At 34.4% G+C, this 25,247-nt stretch overlaps 1 protein-coding gene across 1 annotated transcript; it reads right to left on the bottom strand.

Moving 5' to 3' along the window:
* Positions 1-3,129: 3,129 nt before the first annotated feature.
* On the bottom strand, positions 3,130-25,032 carry LOC143223822 (epidermal retinol dehydrogenase 2-like). Its single transcript, XM_076452300.1, has 4 exons — positions 24,183-25,032; positions 18,238-18,482; positions 17,860-17,976; positions 3,130-3,532 (listed from the first exon to the last, which is right to left on the bottom strand). The coding sequence occupies exons 1-4, from the start codon at positions 24,648-24,650 to the stop codon at positions 3,439-3,441; spliced, it is 924 nt and encodes a 307-aa protein (XP_076308415.1). The 5' UTR covers positions 24,651-25,032; the 3' UTR covers positions 3,130-3,438.
* Between the last annotated feature and the right edge of the window lie 215 nt (positions 25,033-25,247).

The following is a 25,247-nucleotide window of genomic DNA, read 5'->3' as shown; positions in this document are numbered from 1 at the left end:
AAAATACATGAGAACAAAGTAATATATAAAAGTGTGATGTCTGTGTAAAACCGGATTCTAGTGTTTTACGATACCATAAAATACATGAGAACAAAGTAATATATAAAAGTGTGATGTCTGTGTAAAACCGGATTCTAGTGTTTTACGATACCATAAGATACATGAGAACAAAGTAATATATAAAAGTGTGATGTCTGTGTAAAACCGGATTCTAGTGTTTTACGATACCATAAAATACATGAGAACAAAGTAATATATAAAAGTGTGATGTCTGTGTAAAACCGGATTCTAGTGTTTTACGATACCATAAGATACATGAGAACAAAGTAATATATAAAAGTGTGATGTCTGTGTAAAACCGGATTCTAGTGTTTCACGATACCATAAGATACATGAGAACAAAGTAATATATAAAAGTGTGATGTCTGTGTAAAACCGGATTCTAGTGTTTTACGATACCATAAGATACATGAGAACAAAGTAATATATAAAAGTGTGATGTCTGTGTAAAACCGGATTCTAGTGTTTTACGATACCATAAGATACATGAGAACAAAGTAATATATAAAGTGTGATGTCTGTGTAAAACCGGATTCTAGTGTTTTACGATACCATAAAATACATGAGAACAAAGTAATATATAAAAGTGTGATGTCTGTGTAAAACCGGATTCTAGTGTTTTACGATACCATAAGATACATGAGAACAAAGTAATATATAAAAGTGTGATGTCTGTGTAAAACCGGATTCTAGTGTTTCACGATACCATAAGATACATGAGAACAAAGTAATATATAAAAGTGTGATGTCTGTGTAAAACCGGATTCTAGTGTTTTACGATACCATAAGATACATGAGAACAAAGTAATATATAAAAGTGTGATGTCTGTGTAAAACCGGATTCTAGTGTTTTACGATACCATAAGATACATGAGAACAAAGTAATATATAAAAGTGTGATGTCTGTGTAAAACCGGATTCTAGTGTTTTACGATACCATAAGATACATGAGAACAAAGTAATATATAAAAGTGTGATGTCTGTGTAAAACCGGATTCTAGTGTTTTACGATACCATAAGATACATGAGAACAAAGTAATATATAAAAGTGTGATGTCTGTGTAAAACCGGATTCTAGTGTTTTACGATACCATAAGATACATGAGAACAAAGTAATATATAAAAGTGTGATGTCTGTGTAAAACCGGATTCTAGTGTTTCACGATACCATAAGATACATGAGAACAAAGTAATATATAAAAGTGTGATGTCTGTGTAAAACCGGATTCTAGTGTTTTACGATACCATAAGATACATGAGAACAAAGTAATATATAAAAGTGTGATGTCTGTGTAAAACCGGATTCTAGTGTTTTACGATACCATAAGATACATGAGAACAAAGTAATATATAAAAGTGTGATGTCTGTGTAAAACCGGATTCTAGTGTTTTACGATACCATAAAATACATGAGAACAAAGTAATATATAAAAGTGTGATGTCTGTGTAAAACCGGATTCTAGTGTTTTACGATACCATAAGATACATGAGAACAAAGTAATATATAAAAGTGTGATGTCTGTGTAAAACCGGATTCTAGTGTTTCACGATACCATAAGATACATGAGAACAAAGTAATATATAAAGTGTGATGTCTGTGTAAAACCGGATTCTAGTGTTTTACGATACCATAAGATACATGAGAACAAAGTAATATATAAAAGTGTGATGTCTGTGTAAAACCGGATTCTAGTGTTTTACGATACCATAAGATACATGAGAACAAAGTAATATATAAAAGTGTGATGTCTGTGTAAAACCGGATTCTAGTGTTTTACGATACCATAAAATACATGAGAACAAAGTAATATATAAAAGTGTGATGTCTGTGTAAAACCAGATTCTAGTGTTTTACGATACCATAAGATACATGAGAACAAAGTAATATATAAAAGTGTGATGTCTGTGTAAAACCGGATTCTAGTGTTTCACGATACCATAAGATACATGAGAACAAAGTAATATATAAAAGTGTGATGTCTGTGTAAAACCGGATTCTAGTGTTTTACGATACCATAAGATACATGAGAACAAAGTAATATATAAAAGTGTGATGTCTGTGTAAAACCGGATTCTAGTGTTTTACGATACCATAAGATACATGAGAACAAAGTAATATATAAAAGTGTGATGTCTGTGTAAAACCGGATTCTCGTTTGTACTCAGCATATTTTAATGTTATTATTGTATCATCTCGTGAAATATATATATAGAAAAACAATCAGTTCCTTAAAATATAGCGCAGAATAAACACACTTGTCAGCAATCATCTGATTCTAGCCTCCCCTACACTGAAAATTGCATATTAGAAGGAATGTGAGTTTTATTTGTTCCAGTGTTACTTTAAATAAAGTTTGTTTCTGACAAACTTTTGTAAAATTCTCAAAATGATTTCTGTAGAGATATTAGTTGGTGATATAAGGAAGATTTAGTTGGTGATATAAGGCAGATTTATATAGCAATACTGTGTGTGTGTTGTAAAGATTTCCATTTCCAGTTTTCTGTAGTAATAACAAATGGATTTTCGTTGAGATATCATCTATAGACAAATAAATAAATGCATAATAACTTCACAGAATAAATTTGCACTTATAAGAATATTCTATAAAATACAGTATAAGACAAGTCGTTCTATAAACAGTACCTGATGACTTAAAGCCATCATGATAAATTACCTTATGCAAACATCATCAAGATGTCTCAAAATTCCTCTAATGTACTGAAGATGTTTATTACTGTCGTTGTTTTGTTGTTCATAACTAAACTTCGATTCCCGTCGAATGAATCTTTTACTTTGTGCCTATGTTGGTTTTAAGAACGTTTCTTTATACTTTCAGTAATACCGTTACGGTTCGTGTATCACTATTTTTAAAACGGAAAGATAAACGAGTCATATACCACTTTTCATATCTTATTGGTGTTATAGCTGAAAGCGTTAGTGACAGATATAGAATCCATAAAATGTATTAAGATATTAAAAACAAAGAATGATAAAAAATACAATCTTCATAAAGACGTATCATTTCATTTCTACAAACAATGAAATCTACCAACCATTAAAAGTGTCACTTTTAAATAAACTAATAAAAATCCTTTATTAGAATAACCAATTTTCACATAAGAATTTCTCCTTCCGATTATTTCATTACATGTAATCAGAAGAATAATTACAAATCATCATACTATAGCACCATTACACTCGAAAATTGCATTAATGTTTTAAACTTTATATGTGTTTACAAATACTCTGAAGTCGCATAAATATTAGAACAAACAAAAGAAAGGCACTAAATATTTGGCACTATAGGGGCAAAACGAATGAATTTCGGTTTGATAAACCTCGTGTTCCAACCACCAGAGTCGAGGAGGCGCCCTCTTTTAGCGTACTTTGCTTCTACCAACATATCCTTCCATACTGTTACTGAAACCGAAAGCTTCATTCAAGAGGTATCCTACTTTATTAGGCAAGATCCTGAAAAAAACAACAAGAGAGTGAAATCTAAAGTTACGTCACCGCCACCACTATCGAGTTACAAAGGACAGAATAAGAAAAACACTGTAAGCTTAAGAGAGAGGAAAATATAAAGCTATGCAACCCACCGAGCTACTAAGGAAATAACATGCAAAATATTATGCGTTTCTGAGAATAATTTATTTACAGTAAATATCAGTCTGTCAGAGTAATGTTAGATATATTATTTGATAGGGTATAGGAAGGGAGTCGATAATTAGCACTAAATGTTTTAAAAAGTTATTTGTATCAGTTAGTACAGAGTTTTTAAGATTTCCGCCTCCAACAAATCAATGTAACAATTGATGTTACATAATTAGGAATTATGGCTTACATTTTTGTCTCGAGGGGACGCGAAAACTGACTTTGTCCCCGGCCCGGGCGCTGAATACCCTAGCTACGCCACAGGCGTGGCCTTCATAATTATCTTGTAAAGTTGTATATATAAGATACGATCAGAATATAGAAGGTTCAAGGCTACTGGTGGGTGTAATCTAATTTATTTTTTCAATGTAGCCTTAAACTCAAACAACTTATAAATAGGGTGTCCTACACAGCCCGCAGATTCGGTACATACAAGGTTGAACGATAAAATGGAGTATTGTAAATTACTGCAGAATATTGTGAGTAATACTGGCTGCAATACTTAAAGCGAGAAATAGATGGCGACACTATACATAAACTGAAGCACAAATATAAAAGTAAGAGTTGTTACGTACAATATACAACATAACCAAAACTGTAATAGTTACGTAAGTTTATTTTTTATTTCACAAATATTTATTACTTTGTTTGTCGCCCACACACAAGGCTACACGTTAGTACAAAAAATGTTTTTTTTAGAATTAATTATTCGAATTTCTTGAGAGTACGAAACATAATCTGTTCTTGGTCCAGGACGGATATGACGCACTCTTAGGTGCTGATTTTAAATTTTAATTGCTTTAGCCAACGTACAACATGCGATATTTTGCACACTACTACTTGAATGTCACCCGCCCCCCAATTGGCGAGGTTGAAGTCAAATTTGAGAGTACCTAATAAAAGGAAGTTCTATATTATAGAAAGTAGATTTTGTTTCATGAATACTTAATTAATAAATATGAAGCAAATGTTCACTGAAATAGTATAGTGAATTACACCGCGTACGTAATACACCAGATGCAGTATATAGTATAGTATCGCTATGTTATTGTTTTAGTACAAAGCTATACGATGGATTATTTGCGCTCCGCGGAAAATCGAATCCAGGAATTTGGCATTGGAGATTCATAATCAGTCGCAGAGAACAAAATTACCGACTTAATCAGTTTTGTATCTAATAAAAAACGTGAAAACAACAGTGCATATTTTACAATTAAATAATTAAATGTTTATACTCGACTTCCGGGTATAGTGAGTACTAGCTTAACATTTTCGATGAATTCAGCTCAAAAGTTTAAAGAGAAGAAGCGATTTGAAGATTATTCTTAAATAAAAAAGTTGGTGAAATTCACTCTTAAAATACTAACAAAAATCGCAGTAATGATGCAATGTGAAAAGTAACGAAACTCAAGAAAAGGTCACCTGAAGACAGTTTATACACAAGTACATATGGCAGTCCAATTGTTTGCACCTGAAGACAGTTTATACACAAGTACATATGGCAGTCCAATTGTTTGCACCTGAAGACAGTTTATTTCGGCCTGATGCACATATAGTTCGTACTTGAACGTTTTCTTCTTAGGATATTCCGTTCCCTAGTTTTCATTCTTCCTACTTTTACGGTATGCCATGTTTAAAATGTTTCTAAGCCCATTACTGTTGTATATAAATAATAATTCATTAATAATTTATCTTTATATATATTTATTTAATAGCCAATGTCTGCTTGTTTGTTATGTTATGTATTTCCTGGTCGTTCGGTGGCACAGCGGTATGTCTGCGGACTCCCACCGCTAAGTACCGGGTTTCTATGCCCGTGGTGGGCAGAACACAGATAGCCCATTGTGTAGCTTTGTACTTAATTCTATACAAACGGTATCTCCTGAACGGTTAAAAGTAGAAAACAATTATATGTCACAATGTTTTGTTTTGTTTTCCAAGGGATTTTTTTGTTGCATTTTACAATACAAAATTTGTTATCGATATCGCTATGGTGTGAATGTAGTACAGTAAGTCTTAGAAAATATATTACTAATAAAAATGTTTCTTTATGTAAAGAAATTTCACGAAATAAAACGGCATTTCATTCATCGAATGGCGAAATGAAATATTTCGAACACAAGATCATGAATGATATAAAAGGTAAAGGGTGAGGTACTTGTTTAATGACATATTTGATGCTGTTAGGTGTATTTCTGTATTTTTCACGTCGATATTCTTTGATGTATGTTTTATTATAACCATGTGAATACATTTATTTGAATTGAATCTATAGTCTTTGATATTTCTTACAAAAAAGCCAACACTCACATCCACAGCGATATTTTTCCTTGCGGGGCCCTTCATGTTTAGGAGGTTAGGGTGGTCGACTCGTAATCTGAGGATCGCGAGTTTGAATCCTTGTCGCACCAAACATGCTCTCCCTTTCAACCATGGAGGCGTTATATTGTTACAACCAATCCAATTATTCGTAGGTAAAAGAGTAGCCTAAGAGTTGGCTGTTGATGGTGATAACTAGTTGCCTTTCCTCTAGTCTTTCACCACTAAATAATAGACGGGTAGCGCAGATTGCCCTCGTGTACCTTTGCGCAAAAATCCAAACAAACCAAACCGTATGTATTTCTCTTGCGCTCAGTGCAATGACAAGGAACGTTGGCATTCAGCTGAAAGATTCCCTGTGGCTACTTAGCGAACCTTAGCACTCTGTTGTGCTAGATGCACCCATTGTATCAAAACCTTTTTGCCAACAATGCATTGCAGTCAATCCCCTTTTGTTTAAAAACAAATGCAATGCAATATTGAAAAAGCACATGAAATGGTAAAATACGTTTGTAAATGATCCATTAGAGCGACTAGACAATCATATTGCATAGAAGCTTTGGTCCATGTCACGAAGTTGATAAATTTTGTAATTATTTCGAAAATTTACCGTTCAATTGTTTAAACAGGCATGAGCTAATATTAACATAAATTCAAAACTTAAATAAATATTTTGTGCTTGTGGATGACACGAAACAAATCTCTGCGTGTTTTTTCTTACAGCAAAGCCACACTGCGGTATTTGCTGTGTCTAACGAGGGGAATCGACCCGCTGATTTTAGCGTTGTAAATCCGTAGACTTACCGCTGTACCAGCGGGGAACGAAACAAATCTGCCTTTTAATATCAGTAGTTTACAAAAATTGTGGTTTCTTTCCATGAAACAATACGTTGTTATAAATATTAATCATAAACTCCACCATTTAATTTTTCTTACTCATTAGTAAACTTTGACAGAAATCAAAGTAAAAGATATCGTTCAATTTAATGACGGACTTTTCATTAGAAAGGTTTTTACTTGACAATTATATAAAGAAGTTTTAAACATAAATAAAAAATAAAACGTCCAACGATAAAATTTTCCCGCCATGTAAGAAACGGCTGGCAACCGAAAACGAGAAAGACTTAGCAACAAACTACAAGGTACTAAGTTTAGGCAAACAGTGCCTTTTACCACACTTAGGCTGGAATATTCTTACCAATTTCACCAGTCAAATAATACTTTAAATTAAACGTATTCAGTACTTAGGTGGATTATTTACGACTTGTACTAAACAAGGACAGTATGGTTACGATAAGTCGATAACGGAATGTTAGTTTAAGCTGGCGTTATTTCCCGTTGTCGCAAGAATCAAATATCACTGGCTGGATATGTTTCACAAAATTCGATTAAAGTTATATGAACACTTTTACTCATTACTATTTTGTTCAATCGACCTTGCGGAAGAAAAGCATATGTTAGTATGACAGGAAATGGCGTAACACTCAACATAATATATATATATATATATACAGTCTCTGTGCTTGTACGTTGTTGTAATAGATAGCTTTGTTCAAGGACGCGATAAATAGGGGTGCAGCCACACACTCAACATAAGAAGGGAGAAGTGTTGTGCTGGTGCGCCCCGCTTTTCTTATTATTATTATTAAGGATACTTTTTGACTTGTATTTCTGAATTTTTTCAGTACGTGCTGCTGTGTCTTATTTCATATAAAACTCACTTGATAGAGTCTGTGAATATGGTTATGAAATGCACAAAAACTTATTACTCGAGACGTATCTGGCTTTGTTAATTAGATAACGCACGACAACAAGAAGTTGACGTATTAATGTATCTCAGAACGGCTGGTATGAGTATTAACACTTTTATTGATAAGCACAGAACAACGTTTCGACCTTCCTAGGTCATCTGCAGGTTAATCTTTGTTTTGAGTTACATTTTCATTTCAAGTGGATTTCTCGTCATCAAGAAGTCGGCTTATTAGTTTAGGCCTAAACTAAAACCAGAAGATGACTGATTCTGGTTAGCTACATGGGCTAGTGGAAACTCAATAGTTTAGGCTTTAGGCAATGTTTTAGAAGAATTAAAGAAGTTAATAGGTTATACATACTTCTCTAAACATCAAGACGTGACCGTAAACGGGGAGAAAAAAAAAATGAAAGAGAGAGAGAAAACGAGACTCATTCAAAAAAATGAAAACAAAACTTAATTGAATATCAAGAAATTTTTTGGACGAAAAGTGTAAGACTTCGAAGAGTGAAATATTACTAAAATATTCTTCGTAAAAATTTTTCTTCTGATGAGACTGAAAAGTTTATGGTGTTATAAAATAACCATCCACATGTGCTTGCGCTGTCGCCACAGGCAACGTTTTCATACCTATATTTTCGGTTCTATGCGAATTTCATACTATTCAACACTATAGAGTACATAAACAAATTCGTTCGTTTGTTTAATTTCGTATAAAACTACTCGAGGGCTATCTATGCTTTGCCAACGAAAATATTATAACATTCCTGCGGCTAAAAGAACGAACATGTTTGGTAGGGGATTTGAAACCGTGACCCATAGATTGCAAGACAAGAGTCATATTCACTAGGCCATGTCAAGCTAGATATGTCAGCGTGCTGTCTGTTTTTAATCAATCAATGCAGTACTAGAGGACACGATATTTCGAGAGGGGAACCTGCAATGTTTTCCGTAGAAATGAAAATATTTGCACAAGAGAGCGTTTAGGACAACAAACACTGGCTCAGAAACCAACGTCCTCACCCGCAAAGTTAATGAAAAAAAAACCAAAAAACTCTCTAACCTAATAATTTCTGTGTGTGATGAAGCTGGTACCATTAAAAGATAACAGAAAAGGATACACAGCTGGCGTACTCTTATATGACAAACATTCATGTGCTTCCAGAGCCATCTGTAACGAAGTTACCGTTGTACATTTATATTAATGCCCACGCGTGTTTCAGTTTGATGTACGTGACGTATATATTTGGATGTGTATTGCGCTAGTCCAGTCTAAATTTGTAGAAGATTCTTCAGAGCAAGAATTAACAATATTCGTTTTACGAAAACGCCAGCGTGTTCGAATTTTCTTAAACGTTCTAGAAATTCGCCTTAAACCATATAAACCAACGCATCAAGGAAAGAAGAATATTATCTAACTGCTTCAGTCAATATACTATAAGCCTCGGAAGCTATAATTGTGATTAACACCTATTGATCAGAAAACTGCAGAATTGGACCAGGAACGTTTACAGATTTCGAACATTACAAACAGTTCAACTTCAGGGAATAACTTCCGACATTATCATTTCTACGAGGACACTAAATATCTTCCTTGGTAATAACTGAGCCAACCAAGCTAGCTAGCTTACGCGAGGTCTGGCAGTATCAACTCCGAATTAATTTACTCATCGTGGACCTAGATCGTCGATAAAATATTTAGTTTTATGCAATATGTAACACTCAATATTGTCTGTAAGTTTGTAAACCTGTTGTATATAAATCATTATTTGTTGTAACTAATTGTAATAACCGTCAATATAAATGGTATTCTTGTTTGTATATTAAAATATATTTGTGCTAAAAAAGAAAAATTGTGTGTATCAATCTTTGGCAAATATCATAAATTTGATACATATTAACATTAAATTAACTTTTAAATTCAAATTTCCAGCTATTCGAGTATGTGTTTTTCTTATAACAAAGCCACATCAGGCTATCTGCTCAGCCCACCGAGGGGAAACAAACGCCTGATTTTAGCGTTGTAAATCCGGAGACATACCGCTGTACTAGCGGGGTGCCCAGCTATTTGAAATTGTAATACTTAACGTACGTAACTTCATAAATCGGAGATTCATCCGAAATAAATTACAGTGCGTAACACAACATGTAACAATAATTATTTTCATGAGAAAGACGGCTGAAGACATGGAAATAACAGAAACTTCATTCGCTCATATACTATATCAAGTCTCTTGATGCAATTCAGTGGACGTCTGTGTCTCTAGATTGTTAAAATATTGAAAGACAAACGTGTGATTTTTTGTTTGTGCATGTGTGTGTGTGCTTTAGGAGTGATCTCGCATCCTAAACAGAAGCTTTTCACAACGTTCGTTTGCTTTTGAATTTCGCGCAAAGCTATACAAGGGCTATCTGCACTAGCCGTCCCCAATTTAGCAGAGAAAGAATGGAGGTAAGTCATCACCACCTATCGCCAGTTCTTGGGCTACTCTTTTGCTAACAAACAGTGGGGTTTATCGTAACATTATAACACCTTTACGGCTAACAGAGCAAGCATGTTAAGTGTGGCGGGGATTTGAACCCGCGACCCTCAAATTACGAGTCAAGCGCCCTAACCGCCGGGCCTCTGTTATAATAAAAATAAGGTTTTGGACAACGATGCGTAATTATGGCTATCATACAGAACATGAACAGTATAAAAAAACGTAGTTAGAAAAAGGGTAGGAGCCCTCAAATAGTTACTATGAAGCTCATTTAACAGTCGATATTATCATACAAGTACTTTCGAAGCTGTTCTTGTTGTTAAATGTCTGATTGGTTTTGGATTACACAACTTTTATAATTAAACGAGCAACCATCAACTTATAATGTCTCTTGGTACGTTAATTGTAAGTTTCTGAACTTATAACGCTAAAACCCGGTAGTCGATTCTCCGTAGCAGATAGAGTGTAAATAGTCCATTGTGTAGATCTGCGCGGCAAAAAAATAAACATTAACATACATTTTATTCTACCTACATTGTAACATAAGACATTGGAACAAACCTCTCTGAACAAAATGGAAGAATTAGATACATAAAAACTAACATTGTGAACTTCATTATAATTTTCTTATTTTTTATTTTAGCATTATTTTAGCTGTGTTGTTACAGCATTGGTTAGACACCGTCGTTGTTTACTATTGGGTTCTCAGCCCGAAATACGTCATCCGATTTGCAAATAAGTGAAATATATCGAGTAGCCTTATAATTTCTATAAGATGTTACTGTCGTTGGTGGGCCCGGCATGGCCAGGTGGTTAAGGCACTCGACTCGTAATCTGAGAGTCACCGGTTCGAATCCCCATCACACCAAACATGTTCGCCCTTTCAGCCGTTGGAGCGTTATAATGTGAAGGTAAATCCTACTATTCGTTGGTAAAAGAGTAGCGCAAGAGTTGGCGGTTGGTGGTGATGACTAACTACCTTCCCTCTAGTCTTACACTCTAAATTAGGGACAACTAGCGCAGATAACCCTCGTGTAGCTTCGCGCGAAATTCAAAAACAAACAATAGTGAAATCTTTGTACCTGACTCTCCTGGGTATTTAACAACATCAATACCCAAATACCCACACAGTCAAACATGGAACTAGGTAGGGGGCAAAACGTACATTAGACCAACAATAGAATATGCATCACCTGCCTGGATTAACATAGCACCCACACATGTTCAGAAACTTCAACGTATACAAAATTCAGTACTAACTTCAGCATATAAAGTACCACGTAGCACCTCAACCACATTCATGCACAAGTATGCAAACATAGACACAATATCTGAAAGACTCTTGCATAATTCTCTAAAATATTTCAATAAGAATTGGCATAAAAAAAATGACTTAATGTGTGATCTCGACAGATATCACGTACATGATGTAAATAGTCCTAAATACCTCTCCCTTTTTAACATATATTTAAGAAATGTAACACAAGCTGGCCACTATGCACTAGACACTTAGTCCTTGTTCCTTTTTTATTATTATAATTTTTCTTTTTTTTAATCATTTTTTTTCTCTTATTGAAAAACATTATTATTACTTTCTTTGTGTGTGTGTGTGTTACTACAAGTAGCAGTAGCATTCTCTCTATGAAGAAAAAGGAGAAAAATACAAAAAATATATATATATCTATATATGAAAATACAAAAAAAATTAAAAAGTGAAAAAATGAAGAAAAAAACACAAGAGAAATAATAAAAGGAAAAAAAAAAAACTTCTTGTTCGTCCATGCATGGACTGAGCCCTGAAATGGGCCTGAGTATGATGTTATACTTTTACTCTGGCCCAAAGCTTAAAAAAAACAAAAAAAAACCTAAAGACAGACGCTATAATCGTTCGGGAGGGAGGAAGAGGTCAAATGTACCTGACCCTCCTGGGTATTTAACATCAATACCCAAATACCGACACAGTGAAACTTGGAACTAGGTAGGGGGGCTATCTGCGCTCTACCTAAGTCGATGAACCAAACCCCGGATTTTAGCATTGATAGTTCGTAAACTTACCTCTGACCAACTAAGGAAAAGTTATGTCAAAACAAGTTTACAATTTCATGTACATGGTAAATTGATCAGAACAATACACAAAAATAAAACACACGTGTTCAAAATAAGGACACGGGAAAAGAATCGAGCACCACTGTACAGCTGAGACAAGCTAGTAACACCGACACACAAACGTAGACGTGCAGATTAGATGTCATATAAAATTAAGAAACTTTATAGCAGGATGAAGTGGCTGAAAGGAATAACGTGACAAATCACGTGCTGATAAGAACAACAATGGACATGTAACAGACACGTCACTGTACAGTGGGAACACAAAACTAGTGAATTGTAATAATATATATATACCGTATTATTTTGAATTTAAAACACAACTTTCCGAATTGAAAATTAGGGGGTGTCTTAAATTCGAGATATTATTTTACACTCTTCGAAAGTCCCGAAACATCATTTACCTCGAACAATAAAGATTTTCGAAAAGATCCTGCATTAAAAAATAGATTGGACTATATTTTAAATAAGAACTTAGCTTAGAAAAACTAAAAAAAAAACACGTACAAAACGTCAAATTTGCCGATATTAGCGCCTCTAACGGTGTAGTTGGATATCACCGTTCTGAGTTTTTGCCTGACTTTCCTGTTGTTCAGACACTATTTTATTGTGTTAGTTTTATTGTAATTGCGATTTTTACTCATGGAAAAGAGTTTTACGTACGATACCGAATTTAAACGTAAGGTTATTTTGTGTGCCGAACAGATTGGGAATCGTGAAGCCGGTAAAAATTATACAGCGAGTGAGGCAAACGTATGTCGTTGGCGTGGTATGTAAACCAAGTTGTTTTCTTGCGAGAAAAGTAAAAAGTAATTTTCTGGCCCAGGAAAAGGAAGACATCATGATATTGGTGCTGCCATTTTAAAGTATTTCAAAAATTGTAAAAGCTTATTATATTTTAAGAGCCACAGATAACACAAAGGAATGAAGAAAGTATTTAGCAGTTTCAAATGTGAAGGTTCTGAATCAGGGTTCTTTCCCAACTCTCATATTAGTTACATCCTAAATATGTCAAATATCTGTTTAGAATAGAATACTCGGTGAAATATTCGGTATAAGGAGTCCTTCCACTTGGGCTTTACAAATGTAGTCAAACATACAAGAAAAATATATCACTACACCTGTTATTTCAACACACACATACCTTGCTCTGTTTGGTTTTATCTCAGTAACGTCACACCAATAACGAAGGAATTGAAATATAAATTTAAAAAAAGTAATAACAAAGTTAAGTAAACTCCTAATTATTTTGTGTTATTTGTACAAGACTTAAGATTACACATCAAATTAAATGCTTGATATATTACATATAATCTCAAGGCTGTGCAAGTGTGTAGCCAGAAAATTTAAGTAAAAGAATGTGTAGCTTATTGAAAAAAAAAAAAAAATTCAGGTAGTTTAGATTAAATCTTGCTCACCAAAACCTGTGTGAGACAAGGTACTCTAGGCTGTTAAAAGTTGGAACAATCTGAAGCAAGGTACTGTAGACTAAATGTTAAAACCAAAATAGCGTGAAACAAAGACTCTAGGCTAATTGTTAAAATCAGAATTGTCTAAAAAAAGATATTTCAGGACAACTGTTAAAACCAGAATAATCTGAAATGAAGTACTCCAGGCTAACTGTTAAAACTAGAACTGAATGAAACAAGGTATTATGAGTCAATTGTTAAGAACACAATAAAATGAAACAAGGTACACTAGACTAAATGTTAAAACCAGAATAACATGAAACAAGGACTCCAAGCTAATTGTTAAAGTCGAAATTGTCTGAAACAATGTATCTCAGAACAATGGTTAAAACCAGAATAACCTGAAATGCTAGTTGTTAAACTTAGAACTGTCTAAAACAAGTTATCTCAGGCTAATTGTTAACACCAGAAATGTCCGAAACAAGATATTCCAGGCTGACTAATATGATAAGGTTATGGTTAAAGTTAGGCAGTAAGAACTAAACCAGCTCAATTGTGCAATTACTCTTTTATCTAGACTATGCTGGAAGAAGCTACTTTATATTAACTATTTAACACTTTAAGTGTAATAAGTATTAAATATCTTTACCTTTAGTGAAAATAATCTCGTACACAAAACGTAGCTTGATTTCAGCTCGAGGTGTTAGAAAATGAAAAACACTTGGAATATTGGAATAGTCAGGGGTTTTACAAGTTTCTAAGGATTTTCAGTAACCTCTACTGTTAGAGTTTATTATATCAGAATAAAATACTTCGTTGCTCTAAATTAAACATTAGAAAGAACTATGTTTTTAAAATTTACAAGTTTTTATTGGTTGCACATAGTAAAATGTATGTTTATTTTGTTCACAGCCTTTCACGAGGTTTACCTGGAACTTGCGTCTCACGAGTTACTTGAAGTTTAAATTCTGAAATAAATGTTACATTTTACACATAGTCATACCTTCATTATTCAAGATAATGAATAGTACCTCAATGCCGAATGACTATAATAGAACTTTCGAGTTTCTTACAAAATCCAAAACTAATCTACGAATATGAAATTACAGACTGACATGCAAGACAACGAAGAAACAAAGTAACGCAAGTCTTCCTAAGAATATTTATAGGCCCGGCATGGCCAAGCGTGTTAAGGCGTGCGACTCGTAATCTGAGGGTCGCGGGTTCGCATCCCAGTCGCGCCAAACATGCTCGCCCTTTCAGCCGTGGGGGCGTTATAATGTGACGGTCAATCCTAACTATTCGTTGGTAAAAGAGTAGCCCAAGAGTTGGCGGTGGGTGGTGATGACTAGCTGCCTTCCCTCTAGTCTTACACTACTAAATTAGGGACGGCTAGCACAGATAGCCCTCGAGTAGCTTTGTGCGAAATTCAAAAACAAACAAAAACAAGAATATTTATGACACATCCGCTGCCAATAATCTACAATCCACTCCAGAGGTGGCGCACATTTAAACTATTTATATCACACCTAAAACATGTTACTGTATATATACCTTTCGTATACCGCATGTAGATAAAGATACTGTAATACTACATCGTGAAACAATAATAAAAAACTCATCTGTTTATGAAATGGTGGGGGAAAAGTGGTAAATCTGTGTATTTTTTCATATTTACTAACAACGCAGTATTTATCTGAAGGTGGTATTTCTACTTCTGCGTTCTCAAAACTTCTTACAGTTTTGTTGTCACGGTGACGCTTTTCTGGAAGAGCATGAAATAATTCGATATGCTTGAAGTTTTATTACAAGGTGCCATTGTTAACATAATTAATACTCTATCAGAAAGAGGTTTCCTCTGAAATGTTTTTCAGACCTGTGACTTTTACTGAGAATGTGGTATATAGGATTATTTCGTTGTTTAATATAAGATTTCTCAAGATGTTCATGTATGCGGATTTATGTGTTCTAACACAGAACGTCGTTCAAGAAAATAAATAAATTCTTGTCGTCCTCGATACCTATTGTCATGGGTAATTCACCTAGTGTATTACATGTGAGGTTGGACATAATAAATAAATTTAGTATTCCGAATAATCTTAAAACTCGGAATCTAGGTTCAGGGGTGGTTCAGTTCAATCTACAGTTTGATCAACGTGTGTTATTGGATTATAGCTAAATTTATAATTGCAGAAAGTATATGAAATACTTTTTTTTTTTATTCATGGACTCTAGAACAAGGAATCAGAACAGACACCTCCCCCTTTACCAGAATTCGGTTCTCACAGTTAACTTTTGAATATCATTTTGTGTGACTGTACAAGTTAGTTAATTTTTAAGATGAGTATTCCAGGTTTAAACTAACGCCACATTATATTAGGCTGTCCAGAAATAAATGTAGGAATTCTCACGATGATACTTAGAAGCTGAATTTTGAGTAAATTATCGTTGGTTGGTTAATTTAATCCAACGTTTGTCGTTTACAAGGTGTCTTAATTGTTACTATATTCATAGTAAGTTTCACAACCCTTAAGGAAGCATGGACAAGAAAAACTTTCGTCGGAATTTCCTCTACGATTTCAAACTTGAACGAAAAGCTACCGAACTACATGGAACATCAACCATGCATACGGCCATGGATATGTTACTAATGTAAGTCTGTAGGAAATAATCATGCCTATTTCAATATATTAAGCATCACGTTACACTATATAGTGTGTCCATCAGAGGTCTGAGAAAAAATAACATACATAATCAACTTTAACCGGTCCCAAAACCACTACCACTGAACCAATCTATGACGATTTGTTAGGCTGCCTGGAAGGAAGCATGGACAGTGCCCAAAAGATCACTACATCTGGATCTCTTTGAAAAAGTGTAGAAGTTTGATCCGCCAGAGATGGACCAACAGTAATTATTTGTAATAGAGTTCATGTTTTGATGAGAAACAACGACAGACTCATTCCCTTTTAAATGCGACCCTAATGGCGAAACACGATACTCGTTTCTCAATAAGTGCTATCCCAGTACTTTTCGTAATATATACAGTAAAAAAATGTTGGAGTAAAATAAAAACAACCACTATAGTCACCTGTAAGAAAAATAAGAACATGGAAAATGAATAAAAGATAACAAAACTGTATAAAATAACATACACAAAATAAGTGAATATCAGTACTTACGATAAGGTTTTGGTGGTCGAGTAACAGTTTTTGTCACGATTAGTAACACCTACGATCACTCAAGTTTAACAATTAATTAGTCAAAACGTATTTACATCTATAACCAAATACTAATTACCAACTGGTTTTATTCTACGTTTCGGTTGCGAAATATGCTGTCCTCTGCAAAGAAGTACTGAGATCGACTGTTATTATGTTGAAAGTGTCTGGGATTCAATCCTGAGTCTTTTTTGATGGAAGTGTGGTGTGTTATCCTCGATTAAACTTGGATCCAATAAGTATTGAAATGCTTTCAAAAGGTGTATCCAGGATTTGCTGTCTTCCACACTAGATTGACTGTGTTATCCAAAGCGATGGATGGTTCTTCATCAAAACTGGTATGAAGGTTCATTAGATCCATGTGGTGTTTATCTTTGTCTTTATTTTTTCTCACGTGTGATTCATATGATGTTGTTTTAGCGTTATTCTGATTTACTGTATGGTTTTCTTCTACTTTCTCATGATGAGCTATTGCAGATAAACCAGTATTACTCAGTTTTGTATGTTCATTATGCTCCTAAATTCTAGTTTTTGTTGTTGTTTTTTATGTATTCCTTAAGAAGACCCATGATGGAATTCGGCCATTAAAATCAACATAGAAATAGTCCTTATCTGATGACGACACTACATTAGCAACCGAAATATGCAATAAAACTAGTTAGTAATTAGCACATAGTTAAATAAAAAAATAGTAGTTACTAATTAAGCTTAGGTGATCGCACAGGATACTAACCCTGACAACAATTAAAAAACTGTATACCGTTACGTAAAGAACAAATAAATAAATAAACATATAAAACAAAACAGTAAACCTGAAAGCATAAAAATATGAACAAAACGATAAAGGAAAACTTACGACTTAACCACATACAAAACGTAAAACAGCTTCGGAATAATAATAATCTCCTGATTTGTTAAAATGGCGGCCATAATCTCGTCAGCAACAAATTCTGGTTCGAGAAATTTAAAACATCTGCAACAAAAGCCAGTAAAAATAATATATTAAAGAAAAACCTCAATGATGTCAACACAAAGGAATGACCTTCACAAAAAGTGCCTGACTATTAATACCTACTTGCTAGAACAATTATTAAAGAAAGAACTATTTTCAGGTTCTTTGAAATTACTGCGATAAGCTTGTGTTACTTCTTTTTCACGTTTACATTTAACACATTCAAAATCACAAATTGATTTATGACCATTTTTAGAGTCTTCAAGACACGTTTATCTTTACCCAGATGTAGCTCCTGCAAACATGCCGGTATTGATGAAGAATGGACAAACTAAAGTGGACTTGATTCCGTCGTGTCTCCCAGCTTTAATCTCCAACTTCAAGGATTCGTCAAACCCCACAGCAGCAAACTTACTAGCACAGTAGTCAGTGAGACCCACAGCCCCACTTAGCCCTGCAAGACTTGCTATGGAAACGAGATGGCCGTGGTCTTTTGATATCATGTCCGGTAAGAAGGCTTTGCACATCTACAAGTATGAAAAAAAAAAACTGAATTAAGTTTGCCCTTATAAAACAAACAAACAAGGAATTTTTGAAGCAAAAAACAACAATTACTATAATATAAATATAGTAGAGACGGCTGATATGGGTATCATTTAAAACATGAAACAACTATGTTTCAACCTCCTTAGGTCATTATTGGTTTAAGAATGAACAATTACTACTAATCTGTGATAAGTGACAGTTATTATCACGTACACTACGTATACCAAACTTTCAGTTAATTACGTGTTTATTTTAATTTCAATATCAAGAAAATGTCTAGACTGAATGCCTTCTCCCAGTGGTTCAATAGTAAGCTTCATGATTTATAATGCTAAAATTTGGAGTTCGATCCTAGCGACAGGCACATTTTAGAGAGCCTATAGGGGAAAGTGGCGCTAAAAGAAACAGACAATCAATTTTAGACTGACAAAATCAAGCACATTTCTAAAATTCAAGTTAATGGCCGATATCCAAGAGAGGTGAAAAGAAACCAGAAGTTTCGACTATGGACCTTCTCTAGCAAATATGGTAACCATCTGTTAAAACGTAATTAAAAACTGACATTCGGAAACTAGTTCATCAATTGTTTGTTTGAGAACTTGTATAAAATGCTAATCAATGATTCCAAGAAGAGCCGGTACTTTTATCCATGGATTATCGATGAAGATAAAAACTGGTTTACAAACAATGAAGTTCAACAACACACACAAAACAACTTAAAATTCCTTTTCAAATGTTCTTGTAAAACCTAGTTGAGTTCGTCAAAAATTATGTGTAGCACTTCCAACACGAGACTCATCCGAGTATTATCTACTAACTCTTGCAGTGTTCGCTGTGAGTCATTTTGACGGTGATTGCATATGAAGAAAACGAAAGGCATTGATACTTATGTTGTCTTTTGAATTATTGCTCTTAAAACCTTAACTAAGAATTAAAAAATCAACAACGCTTTCAAAAAAATTCAGGAGCTTCCTGGAATATTGACCCTTACGCTGGCTACTACAGTGGAACTCCTCGCCTGCTGGCATCTTCCTAAAATTAGCATAGTATCCTCTAATTTACTTTGTCCTTATTTTGAACACGTGTGTTTTATTTTCTTGTATTGTTCTGATCAACTTATAATGTACATGAAGTCTTAAACTTATTTTAGACATAATTTTTCCTCAGATAGTCAGCGGCAAGTTTACGAACTATCAGTGCTAAAATTTGGGGTTTGGTTCATCGACTTAGGTAGAGCAAAGATAGCCCCCTACCTAGATTTACCAACGAATAGTAGGATTGTGCGTTACATTACAACGTCCTCACGCCTGAAAGGGCGAGCATGTTTAGTGCAAAGAGGATGCGAACCCGCGCCCCTCAGATTACGAATCGCACGCCTTAACCCACCTGGCCATGCCGGTTGCAATCTTAATTTATTTCTTTATCTTTGTACTTAATAAAAGCTTAACTAATGTTAGGACTAATACAAGTTCACTTGTATATTTCGACGTATGTAACTAGAATTCTTTTGTATTATTCTAGAAACCTAGTATTTAAAGAAATACTGTTACAACAAAGATACTAATTTGATCGCAAGTATTTTGTGGGTCTCTGTTAGTATTTTAATATTTCAGTGGTTCAGAGTTTTCATAAATGTATTATATTATATTAATTTGTTTTGTGAAATAAAATTTCAAATCTAGAACATTGAAGTATTCACTCTTCGCTATTTATATTTATAGATCTTCATATAGATTGTGTCTATTTCGTTAAGAATGTGATTAAGAAACGTCAAATGACGTTTCGTCGAGCTGTTTAACATTAATATTTCGTTATGCCTATTATTTAAACTTGTAAATGTTCACATCAAAGGCAATGACGTAGGCAAGTTTTGAACAGTCAACAACTCACTTTTGTAGTTACCCTGATAGTTAAAGTAGGTTTATACGCAAGTATGGTACACTGTGTGAATGTTTGATTGGTATAAAGATTGTTATAATTTTAATAGGTAAATTGTTTATTATCAGATAAGCAAGCTGAGTGAAAAGGAACGTATACATCTAAGTCTATTTTCAGTGAATAAAATTTTGGATATTTTTATATACTGTTAACAAAATATCTAAGTCAAAACGAAATGTCGAAACAATAAGTTTCGAGGTAAATCACGAGGTTATGTCTGATAGAAAGTCACTCCGCGAATATATATACATATATATATATACACGAAGTAATTTATTAGTTTGTAAATTTTGTGCACAGCTACACAAGAGCTATGTACTCATAGCCGTCCCTCATTTTAAACCGGCAGACTAGATGGTTGGTTGGAGGCTTTTTTCTTTTTTTTTTTTAGCGCAAAGAATCTTGGCCACTTGCGATCAGATTAGACAGAGGAATGGCAGTTGGTCGATGATAATTACTGGAAATTCTTGAGTCATTCTTATTTAACTGAACAGCAGAATTTGATTGTTGCTCTTACAATGCATTCACGACCTCCCACTGTGGAGATTTTTTGAGGCAACGGAAACCGAACAATGAACTCTATTATTCACAGTCCGGGCACGCTAACAATCACGGCCACGCCAGGCCCGCATGTAGAAAAAATGTCATGGGTAAATAAAAATTTGTGATCTTAGTTCTCTTACTTTATCACAGACAATTCAGAATTCTTCAGTCATTGTTTTGTGTTGTTGCTGTTTGTTTTATTTTTTTCACAACAGAGGTAAGTGCTAATCTGGTTAGACATCCATGTAGTCGGACAAGTTTCACCACAAATAGGCTTAAAATACCTCAAGCTGGGAGAAGCTAATAAGAACCACTTGCAGACAAGGCACTGCATTAAATGTCACTCAAAAGAGAAATATAATGAATGAGATAAGTGGAACTCCTGCCCTTTAAATTAAATGTTCGTTTTACCTTTTCTTTATATCTGATTGACTGTTTTAATCCAATCAGATTCAGCGTAGTTGCTTTGGCTCGGTCTAGAAATACTAGAAAGTCATTTCTATAACAGGATTGCTTTCAGTAATCTATAGTAATAAATAGTTTTCACCACAACTTCGGTTTCAGTTATCTCTACATGAAAAAACGAGTACACACCACAATTCCGTTTGTTTTCTTATCATATGTATACAGTACTTTATCCACTTTAAGAGAACGTCTTTTTTCCACAAAAGATAACAGCTTAAGAAGCCCCAGAACTTTGTACGAATTGGTTAAACTTGTTTGACCACGGCTCCCAGTTGGATCAGTGGTAAAATGGATTTACAATGAGACGACGTTTCCATACAATAAACTTTGATGGTAGTTCTTCAGGATTTTAGTTCAACTAAAGTCAAGAATCACCTCTCTGTAACCAGTCAAGACAATATTACACAAATTATTGTCATAAAGGACAAAACGTAAAAAAATAAGCCCATAAAACTAAAGACACGAAGAAAATCCACAAGAACATGACGAAACCTTCCAGCAAGTTGTTCACTATAAACTAATTTTATCAAGTGCTGAACTTTGGAAGAAAGTTCTGAATTTCCTTTATTCGCTAAAAGTCAAAACCTGTTCGTAAAATTGTATATATTTGATGTAAATATCACAAAACTGGGTAAATTTGCATCTGATATATAAATAAATGCAAAATCAAAAAATCCCTACTTATACGGTAACTGAAATAAAAATCAAACCAATATAAAGGAACAGCTGTATACCTATACTAATTAATAATTTAGCAAACAACTGCAACGCTCCCTACAATCCCGTACCCGTTTATACAATCTCGTCCCTACGACGTATGTCCGGCAACGGTCACTTGTAAACTCTCTCTTTCTTCACCTGAAGATGACCTATGGAGGTCGAAACGATGTTCTCTCCTTCTCAATAAGTGTTAATACCCATACCAGCCGTTCTGAGATACATTTTTATTTCAATTGGATTTATCGTCATCAAGAATTTGAGTCATTGTACGCGTGTTTAATTCTTAAAACTTAATATTGCCGGTTTATTTTTTAATCCTCATGAACATATGACTTAAGCGCTAGATTGGGAATTTCAAGAACTACAATAAGTTGACTTCTGTTCTTATTACAACAAACTACCTCCTATTACCTAAATAAATGAAATAAACTGCAATGTTCAATAGGACAGTTCTCCTGTCGCAATCACTCCCACTCTTAGTGGGCCACAGTGACAGTCATTTCCTGTATGCAAGTAGTAAATTATTCTGAAACGTGTCCATATGTTAAAAAACTAAAGGCCTTCCCAATAGTTCACTGATAAATGAACGTGTACTGTTATGTAATGGGAAACAATTATTTTTGTCTTTGAAGGCCTTACGATATCTTGCTTTATGTCAATGAAACAAGTCTTTTTCAGAACCTCGTTGCTAAAATTATATGAATAAAATACTGATGCAAATCTCACTGTGGCGCTTTTCCTTCTGATAACGAAAAGCCAACATGCTACTTTATAAAGTCTGTCGCGTTATTTAGCTCAAGAGGATAGATAAAAGCACTGTGTCTGCGATTTCTGTAGAATGGCGGTGTGGGCGTTTTTTCTTATAGCAAAGCCACATCGGGCTATTTGCTGAGTCCATGGAGGGAAATCGAACCCCTAATTTTAGCGTTGTAAGTCCGTAGACTCACCGCTGTACCAGCGGGGGACTGTAGAATGGCTGCCTGATCTATGGTCAGTATCTCAAATTAAGAAAGCTTTACCTAAACCTTTACGATCTCTGACCAGGTCTTTTATCCTGTACAAATATAAAGAAACGCTTAGATTGAAAACCTCTTTAGCAATTATTTGTTAGTGTTTTTTTTAATGGTGGTGTTTTTTTTTCTTCTTAAAACCACTGAATGATATTTTAACCTCACTTCTACTTAATTTTTGAAGTGACCTTATAACAGCCACTATTAATTGAAACACTTGGAAAATTAAGATAGGACTAATAGAGAAGTGACTGTGCATCGTATCTCATGAATGTTTTCATTATAGAAGAGACCTGCAACTATTGATTCAAAGATTCACAAACAATCACACACCAAAGTGTTTATTTCTTGTTTCGAAAACAAATAGGCTTCTTCTTTTTTTCTTTTTTTGGCCCGGCATGGCCAAGCGTGTTAAGGCGTGCGACTCGTAATTTGAGGGTCGTGGGTTCGCATCCCCGTCGCGCCAAACATGTTCGCCCTTTCAGCCGTGGGGGCGTTATAATGTAACGGTCAATCCCACTATTCGTTGGTAAAAGAGTAGCCCAAGAGTTGGCGGTGGTTGGTGATGACTAGCTGCCTTCCCTCTAGTCTTACACTGCTAAATTAGGAACGGCTAGCACAGATAGTCCTCGAGTAGCTTTGTGCGAAATTCCAAAACAATATCCTTTATCTGCTATTTTAAAAAATACATATATTATACGCGAAAACTATATATATATGTGTGTGTGTGTGTATATATATATATATCATATATGTACCAATATATACAGGAGTGAAATTCTGCTGTAACTTATCTTTTAAGGAGATACTTTGTCTTTTTTTTTGTTTAAAAGTATTTTTTACTTTTTTTTAAAAAATATCTCGACCACACCCAGCTGGGTACCTCTATTTTTTGGCATTTTTTGGGGGGGGATTTTACTTCTGTATATAGATGAAAAGGAAATTTAGGTTCAATACTTATTACTAGTATTACTAAAATAGACACTAGAAAACAACTACGCTTACCCAGAAGTGAGAAAGCGCATTTACTTCAAAGGTCTTCACAATTTCTTTATCAGAGCAGTCTAAAAATCGTTTTCCTGTTACGATACCGGCATTATTGACCAAAATAGTAATGTTTCCGACTTCTTGCTTCACTTGAACCGAACGTTTTTTTATGCTGTTACAGTCGGAGACGTCACATTCGTACACATACGCTTGCCCGCCGATTTCCCGAACTTGGCGTTGTGTCTCCTCGCATCCCTCAAGGTTAATGTCCCACAGTACTACCCTACAACCCAACTTAGCAAACCGTATTGCTAACAGACGACCAATTCCGCCACCACCTCCCGTTATGAGTACAGTTTCTTTACTAACGTCTTTGTAACGCAATCTTTTAGGCACAAGAGTCAGGAAAATAGCTTCAAGCCAATAATAGAGAATCAAACCGATTGTTGATAAAACTTTCAACACAGCAACCACTACATCAGCCATCACAATATTCAAATATTTTTTCAACAAATGGTAGTCAGTACTAATTCTTAAAATATCGCAACTGTATCAAACGATGTTGACTAAATAACGACTACGGCTAATTTGAAGTTGATGAAGTTACAAAACTGATAGTAGGAACGTAAACGCCTTGACTAGGGATATAGCTGGTGGCGCAAAAACAGTAATACTTTTTACAAATTATAATATTTGTTTATGTATTAATAAACTTACTTTTCAATGAAATTTCAAAGGGAAAAATAATAACAGAAACGCTCACTAGTCTGGCTATATACACTAACAAAAAACTCCCCGTTAAAATAAATCAACTTCTTCGAAACCGTAAAACTTTCCTTTCACCAAGTTCAGCACGTAATACGCATATAGCACAACGTCATGATACTTGCACATCTATTTGTGAGTGCTGCCATCTGAGAGTAAATGTGCAAACAAATAATTATTCATTATCCACTATCAAGTATCATCAAAAATATTATTGAAAAGACTTTAAGTTTTAAACAGTTCTAATGAAAAGAGGATAGTAACTATCTTAATTATATTTATGAAATATGACTACCTATAATCCACAGCAGAATATAT

The sequence above is a fragment of the Tachypleus tridentatus genome, chromosome 8 (genome assembly GCF_004210375.1).
Source record: "Tachypleus tridentatus isolate NWPU-2018 chromosome 8, ASM421037v1, whole genome shotgun sequence".
Lineage (NCBI taxonomy): Eukaryota > Metazoa > Arthropoda > Merostomata > Xiphosura > Limulidae > Tachypleus > Tachypleus tridentatus.
This window is presented reverse-complemented; position numbering and strand designations above follow the sequence as displayed.